The sequence below is a fragment of the Theobroma cacao genome, chromosome 6 (assembly GCF_000208745.1).
Source record: "Theobroma cacao cultivar B97-61/B2 chromosome 6, Criollo_cocoa_genome_V2, whole genome shotgun sequence".
NCBI classification, from domain to species: Eukaryota; Viridiplantae; Streptophyta; class Magnoliopsida; order Malvales; family Malvaceae; genus Theobroma; species Theobroma cacao.
In genome coordinates, this window is record NC_030855.1 from 26,014,430 (window position 1) to 26,024,634 (window position 10,205).

At 35.8% G+C, this 10,205-nt stretch overlaps 2 protein-coding genes across 2 annotated transcripts in view; both read right to left on the reverse strand.

Annotated features, from left to right (window-relative positions):
- LOC18597327 (leucine-rich repeat extensin-like protein 6) overlaps positions 1–10,205 on the reverse strand; it is a 35,093-nt gene that overhangs the window by 12,515 nt on the left and 12,373 nt on the right. The gene's annotated exons all lie outside the window — the stretch shown is intronic.
- Positions 1,882–3,415, reverse strand: LOC108662579 (keratin-associated protein 5-1-like). The gene is made up of 3 exons (XM_018123137.1): positions 3,290–3,415; positions 2,802–2,883; positions 1,882–2,702 (listed from the first exon to the last, which is right to left on the reverse strand). Exons 1-3 carry the CDS (start codon positions 3,296–3,298, stop codon positions 1,951–1,953), a joined length of 843 nt encoding a protein of 280 aa, XP_017978626.1. The 5' UTR covers positions 3,299–3,415; the 3' UTR covers positions 1,882–1,950.

Below are 10,205 nucleotides of genomic sequence, written 5' to 3' on the forward strand. Positions count from 1 at the left end.
CTCTTCTCTAGAGCTTTTTCTAAAGTTTTTTTTTTAATTTTACTTTCTTAAAAAAATTATTTATTTTTTTAAAAACTTTTTCAAATTCTTATTTGGTCTTATTTTTATTTTTAAAAAATAAATAAATTAAAAAAAAAAGTAAAATTAAACAAGCACTTAGATACCCTCTTCTCCGCCATAGCATCAGCGTGGACCTGGAATATCCCAGATCCTGAACTGACAATATAAAATAAAGCAACGCAAGACTGATCAAATGAAGAGTTGATATGTGAGTGGAACAGCCCAATAGCCGAGACGGATTGAGGACTCAAGAGCCTTATAAATCAAGCTTAATTGCTTCTTTAAGGCAGCCTAGGTGTCTGGTTTCGTGCACTAACACCCAATAGGTAGAGGACACGTGGAATGTACGTAGAAATTCATATGCTCAGTGGGAGTGCCGTTATACGAGGGGTTGCTTTTGATTGCTGACCTTCCAACCCTCCCTCCCTTCCTCAGCATGTGCTGGGGTTGATTGACAATTTGACACATCTCACCTTCCCCTCACAACTTAAATCAAAATTATATCCTAAGGTACAACATTTATTGTTAGGTGCAATTATGGGGCATCTACCCCCACATGCCAACCGTACTCGTGTCCCAAGAACTGGTGGCTCGCATCTTGCTACATTTGTCCGTTCTTCAAATTCTCTCACCTGTCCATTGAGCAACCTAAACTACTGTTTGGGACCCACCTTCTTACTTTCATTTTTATGATCATAGTCAACACGACTTGATTGAACAGTCTGCACCATATGCCTGACTGCACCAGGAGTCAGGGTGATGCAAATCTGTGGATGCCCAAGGAGGAGATGATGCCATTCGTGAAGCTTAATTTCAAGTACTCCAACTAACCCTACTGATCCTAATCAATTTAGCTTCGCGGCAGTAAAATAGTAGCATGGGAACGGGATAATTTTGGAGTTAGCAGGTTATGAATAATTTACATGGATAATTAACCTATGGAAGTACACGCATGATCCAAACATGTGTACGCGCAAGCCATGTGTAAATGGTAAACTCTTACCAGGGAGTAACGCTGGCATTGTGCAAGAATGAATATGGACACATACATTGCAGACCTTTGACTTTACTGGCAGCTCCTTTCCTATAAAAAATTATTAGGTCCAATGTTCCTAAGTTCCAACGGAGCTCTTGTCGATCCCTAGATTGGATACCAAAACTCGGAGCGCCTAGGCAGGTCTGTGGACACTCCTGTAGTGAAGTTCATGCTGTCTCTGACTATCGGGACTCCTTATTGATAAGTCAAATTGAATTTTAAGCCGAATCTTATGACTTTTTGAAGATGCTATCTATTTCCTTTTCAACCTTTTGAAAATCGTAAATTACGTTAATGTTTTGGTTGTACCTCGTTACGTCCTTTCCTCTGCCAAAGCAAAGATGTTGGTCCAAGCTTGATACTCAAACGAGGCAAAGGGCTCATTGTGTCATCAGGCCATGCCGGGACGAACTAAAGATGTAATGAGAAAGGTTGAATTAAATTTCGCAGTGGGCTCAGGAAAAGCTCGTCCATTCTCCAATCGAGAAATGGACTTCATGATTGCACGCTAGGCTTTCTTAATTTTTGTTCAAGACCAAAACTCTCAAACATCCATGTCGGCCGAGCCCAAACGACTACTACTATGATAAGAGGTCAAAATTGAAAATATATTGCCACTAAGATAAAAAAGTGATAAGCTTTTATTAACTATATTATTGATAAAATGATAACAGCACAAGGAATCATGGAAAGGAACATACATACAGTGATCAACCAACGACAAAGCCAAAGCACAACTTTTATTGATCTTTCTTTTACTTCGAAACCTGACACACGCTCACGTCAACACATGCAAAAAGGAAACTTCAAACAATCTTCTTCTTCTTCTTCGTCTTGTTGCAGGCAGTAGCATCTTACATTATTATACAACTTGATCTTTCTTCGTAGTGACAACGGCTTAGAGAACAGCTTGTGCACCTACCGCAAGAACATCCACTACAACCACTGCAGGAAAAGTTACCGCACCGCTTGCATGACCCGCCGTTGCACCCGCCAAAGGATGAGCTGCCGCACCCTTTACACGCCCAGTTGTTGTACCCACCGCAAGATCGGCCGTTGCAAGAAGAGCTGCCGCAACCTTGACAGTGCCAGTTGCTGTACCCACTACAAGACCAAGACAAGCCGTTGCATCCGCTACAGGAAGAGCTGCCACACCCTTTACAAAGCTTGCTGCTACAATTGCTACAATACCAGCTGATCCACCCATGACCTGAGCAGCTTTTGCACCCACTACCGCCACACCCACCACACCAAACTCTTTTCCCACAATTCTCATTGCATGCGAGTTTGAATGGAACACCTTTACTCTTCTCGCACGGCCCTTCTCGATGCCACATATGGCATTCCTTACAAAATATCCCTACTATGTTAATCGTTTGGTATTCTTTCTTCTCAGGCTCTTTAGTTTTATCCTTGTCAGATTTATCTTTCTCTGTAGTTTTTGTATCCTTATCAGTACCAGGTTTATCTTTAGGTTTAATCTCAATGCTTTTAATGCAACAACCGGCCTTGTCGCATATCTTGCTCCTGATAGACTCAGGATTGCTAGATACCACACTGATCGTCACAGTGTTTGCCTTCTCATCGTATTTCTGATCTCTTATTTCTGTTCAAACATCACGCGTAGACTAAATCGGTTTCCTTCCAAAATTTTTCTTTGCATGGATAAACAGACTGAATGAATAAAAGAAGGGATCAGACTTGCCTGGAAATTTACAGAGCACTTTCTTGACCTTCTTATAGCAGCGGTAGCACTGGAGGTCTACTTTCAACACCATTGTTGTAGCCTGTAAGAATGCTATTATCAATCAATATACAATGGGTAGGTGGATAAAAATTAATTGTATGACCTCTGGCTATGATTACATACAACAAATCAAGAGTGTCATGGTGTTGTCCATGTAAGAAAACATTTTTTTTATAATATTTTAAACTACTTTAAATTTATGTCTTTAATTAACTCTTATAATTACCACTTATCTTTCTGATGTTTTATTTATGACAATGATACAACTATCGTACTATTTGTCATGCATTGCAGACTGTCAAATCATTTTGTTATTTGGCAAAACAAAATTGAATCTGAATAAGTTCATGAAACATAAAAAAATAGCAGTACTCTTGGTAAAGATAGACAACACATGGAAAATACTACTACTAGAGCATAAAAGTACATAAACAAGATGTTCACACCTCTGCCATTGCAGTGGATGATCGATGAAATCTAGTAATAAGACAGGTGGTTTCTTATCAAAGAAAGATAAAAAGTCTTGGTCAAAGAGAGACTAAAGAGAGAAAATTAAGAGATGGTGGTGTCTTATGAAAACTAGGCTAGCTAGCGTCTTAAATAGACCGAGAGCTCTGCTTCCATGCACTGATACACGGCCAATGAGAATCCAGCATAGGACGCTGATCAAGATTGTCATTATATGTTAGGATTTTGCACCTTGATAATATTGAATCTATCGGACGTCGAATCTTAATTTGGTTCTGAATGTGCTGGATTGATTGAATATTAATTAGGTTCATTATTTTTCACGCCGCCACTCGTACGATGAACATGCTTGATTGAATATTGTGGAAAAAGCAAAACCAACAAAAGACGAGTAGCATTTCGAAACGTTCACGTCAACTGAAAGCGATGTTTCATCACATATCAACTCATCCATTTCTCACCTAGAGCTCAATCATCAACGAACTATGTTGCTATTCAATACCGTAAACAACCAATGTACGTATATATAAAGACAGCCTTTCACAAAAAAAAAAAACATAATAATAATAATAAAATATATATATATAAAGACAATGGAAACTTACGAGGGAACTTTCAGAGCAAATTCTTCACTTTCTTGTAACAGTGACAGTATTGAAATGAAATATAATAGTTATTATGTGAAAATAAAAATAAAATAAAATAAGTATTATGTAATTTAGTATGATAAAGAGAGTAGAGTAAGAATAATTATTATGATTTATTATAATGTTTGGTTGATAATAATAATTTTAGAATAAAATAATAATAAAAAATTAAAAGATAAAATATTTTTTATTATATATAATTATTTATTTTTATTTTATTTTTAAATATTAATAATTAATTAAAATATTAATAATTAATAATTTAAATATCAATATTTTAGTATAGTTTAATTATTAATATTATAATTAATATTCGGTTTGAATCTTTTTCGACCATATTCAGTCGTGAAACCTCCGTCGCCGTCGCTTTCGCCGTCTTCGTCGCTGCCACGAACGTTATCTCCGACGTTGGTGCCACTTAGAGACAGAATGAGAGAGGAAAGAACATGAGAAGAGAGAGAAAGAAGAAGGAAAATGAGAAGAAAAAAAATATATATATATTTAGGTCTAGAATGATAATATTTTTAAGTTACTGTCGTAACGTGCGGGTCCAGGAACCTGACCACCAGACGCGAGTGAAAGCTCTATAATTAGGAGTCGCCACCAATCTTTTTTACTAGGTGCGATTGGCCACCTATTGACTCGATTCTAATCGACGAAGCCTTAAATTAATTTTAAGTCCGTCGCTAAAAACCTTAAACTGGTCCACGATTTTCTAGATCTAGACTCAGGAATACGGTTACGCCCGAGAAAGGATTAGCACATCCGGAACGCCCGTTCTATGAATGATATCATTTTTAGATTATCTTATTAGGCTTTAATTTTTAAGTTCATTTTATTTTCTTAGTTATTATTCACTTATTTTATCTCCAATTTTATTAAATTATTTTATTTGATTCTAAAATGAACTGTAAGTGTGAGGCAAGATGAGATGTATGGCGTGAGATAAAAATATCGGACGAATAACTTTTTATTAAGGACGTTCTCTCGAATCCGCCCATCATACTGGTGGGATCTGGGGTGTTCTCTCACCTAAGGAATTATCCGAGAAACTCACCTTCGCAAATTCAACGAATAATTCCCATCATCGGGCTTATCGTACGTTTTTCTTTAAAAAAAAATATTTTCATGAATAATGAACCTAATACGAGTAAAGCCTTTTATTAAAGATGTTTCTCGAGTCCTCCCATCATACTGGTAGGACCTGGAGACACCTTTTCACCTAGAAAACTTTTCAAGAAATACTCGCTTTCGCAAGATCCTCGGAAGATCCCATCATCGGGACTTATGCTCGCAAACAAAAATATCTATATGCAATGATATGCATGATGCAATAGAAATATATGATATGCTTTTGAAGTTTATTTTATTTTATTGTTTGTTTTTATTATTATTATATTTTTTTATTTTTTCATTATATTTTTTATTAATTTAAAATTAAAAATCTCGAAACCTCAAAATCAAGACCCTCCCATCATACTGGTGGAGCCTTAATTCGGATTCCGGACCTAGGAAAAATTAGTTCGGGATTGTAACTTCTCGCATCCCGACCGATCATCCCATCATCGATATATTATTTATTATTCCTATGATTAATATTATGATGCCTTGACATTCAATCTATATACTATCATAACCATTAATATGGACCCAAAAACAAAGATTTTATTATAGCAATTAATGTTTTCTTTATCACACTATTTTAACTCTTGCTAACAAATATTATCTTTTTATCTATTCCTCTTATACTTTGTTGTATCACTTTTATTTTACTTGTTCTCTTCCTTAATTTCTATTGATTGCTTACTTATTCCTCTATCTTTTCTTTTTCTCTTTTTTTTTTCTTTTCATCTTGTTCTCATTTCTTTTGTTTCTAAGCCAGATTTAAGCTACCCCTATATTATTATTTTTAATATTTATTTATTTATTTTATATATATTACAAACATGTACATTCTTCTAGATCCTAATTCCCTTTTTATTTTTTTTATTTTTTGTGATTAAGATATTTAAAACATTATATATATATATTAACATCTTTTATTACTAACATCATTATTTCACATTTTTCTATTGATTTTAATCTTTTAAAAAGGATTCTTTTTTTTATATTATGTCTAAACCATTTAAGCTCACTTTATACAGCCAAATGATAAAATTTAATAAGAAAAAATGGGTCAGTCCCCAAAACAACCAATTCATCATAAACCCAAAAAAGAATAAGGCTTTTTACTTGATCGGGCTTGATTAACCCAGACTACAGCTGGACTTGGCCCGCCTTGGAGTGGGACTGTTTGGAGCTTGGTGTGACAGCTCCTAATCAACGAAAACGGCATTGTTAGGGGATGGAAGGGGAGTCTTGGCAAAACGACGTCGTTTTACAAACCTTTAAACACATTTAAGCTCTCTTTTTTTATTTCTTTTCCCCATGTTCCCCTTTGGTTTCTCTCTCTAAATGGCCTGCCTCTCTCCTCTTTATCCTTACAGATCGACGACTCTAACTCTTCTCCCTAATCCTTGATCTGTAGATGGCCTCCTAGAAAACCTCTAAATCTCTCTCTAAACCACTGGCTACTCACCTTCGATTTGAACTTTCCCAAAGCCGAATCTGGCTTCCCCAAAGTTGAATCCGACTTCAATAGCTGGCGGTACCCCCAACCGACTACCCAACTCTGACTTGGACTTCCCCAAAGCCGAATCTGACTTCTACAGCCGACGATACCCTCAATCAATTACCAAAGAATCTCTTTCCTCTGCTTCTTTCTTTCACCGACGGCAAGCTTGAGCCTCAACTTTCTCTCTCTAAAACCCCTCATCGGCACCCACTTTCCTATTCCTTTCCTGCTCAAACCGTGCATCACACTTCTCACCGCCGGCTACCTGGATCTGCTCTCTCTTTACAGCCTGGATCGGGCCTTGCCCTCCCTGTCCTCGGTCGGCTAGATCTTCCTTTCTAGTCGCTGGTCAATCCTTCCTTGCACCGGTAGTAAACCCAAGCCCCAACTCTATTTCTCTAAAACCAACAGCATCCCAAAAACCCCAAATCCTTACTCTCACTTTCTCTCTACTACGGCAGCACGAAATCCCCGAACTCAAATACCTCGCCGGTTGCCGAAATCCCCTCTAAATCTCCCCTAAAAAAAACAAACTAAAAATCTCCAAAAAGAGAACACGGCTACCTATTTTCCCTTTTTGTGATTTTTTTATTTTTTTGTTTTGATTGTGGATGGTTTCTGGCTGCTAGAAAGCTTAGGATGTTTTTTATTATGGCTGGGTATTTTGGTTGCTAGTTTTTTGCTAGGGATTCTTGCAGGTTGTTAGGGTTATTGTGGTTTGCAGGTTTTTTTCTCTGAATTTTTTTAATCTTTTGGCTCCCGGATCCTCCTTGATCTTTGTGCTACAGTGCCCCTTTATACTGGGCTGACGGGGGCACTCTCCCACTACTCTGCCAAACGTAAATTTTTCGCGTCTGGCAGAGTGAGGGTGGTGCCTGGCAGGGTGCATCCACACCCTGCTAGTCGTACCTCTCTCTCTCTCTCTCTCCTATTGTTATTATTTTTTTTAATTCATTTCTATTTATGATTTTTTTTATTTTCTCTCTTTTCTTTCTTTTTTTTTAAATATTTATTTCACCTAAAAAATTAGTGTCTCCAGTTACAAGGGGCATTTTAGTCTTATCATAATTCAGAACTATTCTCTCAGTCATGGAATAGCAAAAACTATAGGGAAGCTCGGGTATAGCTATGCTTGAGTTTTACCTCGTTTTAAAGAGTAGCTATTACTGTGTGACGACCCAGAACCTCCCTCGGGCCCATGATAACCGTCGCGACGTCCCAATTGACACTCATTATCCGAAATGCTAATCAGAACCCCGCAAGGCTTACATATAAGTTTCTTGCCTTTTCTTTGAGCAATCGTTTTTAAACATTCCATTTTAAACAATTTCCAGTAGTTTCCTGCTCAAGTAAATCAAAAGACAAAAATATTTTAAAAGGATTTATAGATAAATATCACTATTCAAAATATTGATTAAAATATAGCATTTTTATATAAAACAATATTTATAGAAACACGTGTAAGAAATCTTTTGTAACGTGTAAGTAAAATAAATTCACACATACAAAAATTTACAAAGTTATAATGTACAATAATGGTTACAATGACAATTGGCCCAAAATACACCCAGTGTTGGTGCTAGAAACCTACTGTCTGTGTGGTAGAGATGTCAACTGAAATCCTCAACAAAATAGGGTATCTACAAGCTACCACAGACCTGAAATGTATGGAAAGGAGGTGGGTGAGATTTTGCAATCCCAATGAGTAAACAGACATTATCATAAATATCTAAAGGCGAGTAATAGGGATGTAAGTTTAAATAATAAATCACAAACCATTTCATAATATTTTCAATTTATTTCTTAAACCATAAAATAATTGTAATTTACCAAAACAGTTGTTAAGGCTTATTTCTTTTATAAAAGAAAACAAGGCTCAAGCCAAAACTAATCCTCGGGGATACCTTGGCTGAGGCATCTAGCCGAGTCCGTCAAGGTTGTTATAACATTTACATGTGAAACACATTGTTATTTTTAAAACAAGCCGTTCTTTGACGTTGGTCGAGTTACACATTCACATGGGGGTTCGACGTGAAGTGAGCTCTAATACTACCCCGGGAGTTACCCTCCTCGCCTCTACAACCTGAGTAACTATATAACTGGGTTTACCGTACCCCGCTAATAGGCAGTCCATGGAAACCCGTCACTGTAGTGACCAACCCACCAATTTTAATAAAATTTCGACAGTATAACGTGGCTTTTATTTATTTATTTAGCCTGCATAGTAAAAACAGCTTACATAAATTTTTCAATACACTTACAAAATATAGCTACATATACACATATCTCATAAGCCATTCATAGGAAAATATATAATTTTTAAAACAGTTAACAGCCTACAATTACTCAATTTCATAATCAACACAATATATCTTTATTTTTCACATTTATTTCTAAAACATCAAAAATCTCGTTTTAATCTCGTTTTCATTTCATAAAACATATAAAGAGCATTTAAAGATAAACTCTAGATAATTTACAATAATAATAAGTTTACTCACCGTTTGTACAAACTAATTGCTTTTTAGGTGCCCCGATAACTACTCGTCGGGTACGATTTTCTTGCCTTTACCGAAAGGCTCTCCTCCTAGACACATTGCAAAAATTTACTCAATTCATCACATTAATGCTAAATCACTATATATTTGACTTAAATCCTATACTAATGCATGGTATGAAATGCAATAGCCAAAAATGGCTTAAACGCGATATTAACTTATTTATGGCACTTTACCCGATAAATTGCTAACGCGCTCCATTTTAGCTCTAAATTATCCCATTCTCTCTCCAACCTTTCTAACCATTAATTATCAGCCAATATTCCTCTAAAATCACCAAAATCAGCTCCTCTCTTCCATGAAAAATTCGGCCAAAAATGGGACATTAACTCGGTAAATTTTTTACTTTGTTTTTCTATCACATTTAACAATTTTTCATCATTTTCTCTTCATTTCTCTTAGAATAAAAATCATATCATCATCATTGTACCTCAATGCAGATTCAGCCAAGGGTGGGTATTGTGAAAATTTAATGCTTTTTTGCCCAATTTAATTTCTAAACACATTTAACTAACTAAAACTATCAATTTAACTAAAAATCAAAACCTAAAAATATCAAAATCTCTCCCCTAGAATTTCATCCAGCCCTTGAAAGGTAGAAATCAAGCATGCTAAATGGAAACAAAGGCATAAGAAAGGTAGAAATCAAGCTAAAGTCGAAAAATCTTACCATTAGATGCGTAAACGGGCAAAAAATACGAATTCCTCTTTGAATTTTCTTGTTTCTCTTTGGTTTTTCTTTTTCTTTTCTTCCTTTCCTCTCTATTTTCTCTCTTGTTCTCCCTTATGGCCGGCCAGCACTTAAAATGGGGTTTAAATAGGCTGATTTTTCATTAAAATAATATTATATCATTAAAAAAAATGCCATGTGTCACTTTCCCATTGGCCCATTTTTAAAATTTCATCCATTTGTTTTCAAATTTTCACCATACACTTGTCCCACATATCCATAGCTTAGATAAAATTCTCAGACTTATCCAAAGTCTCGATAGAGTAATTTTTAAAATTTACACTTTTTCCCCGTAAAAGTGAAAAATTACATTTTTGCCCAAAAAATTAAAAAATTACCCATAGA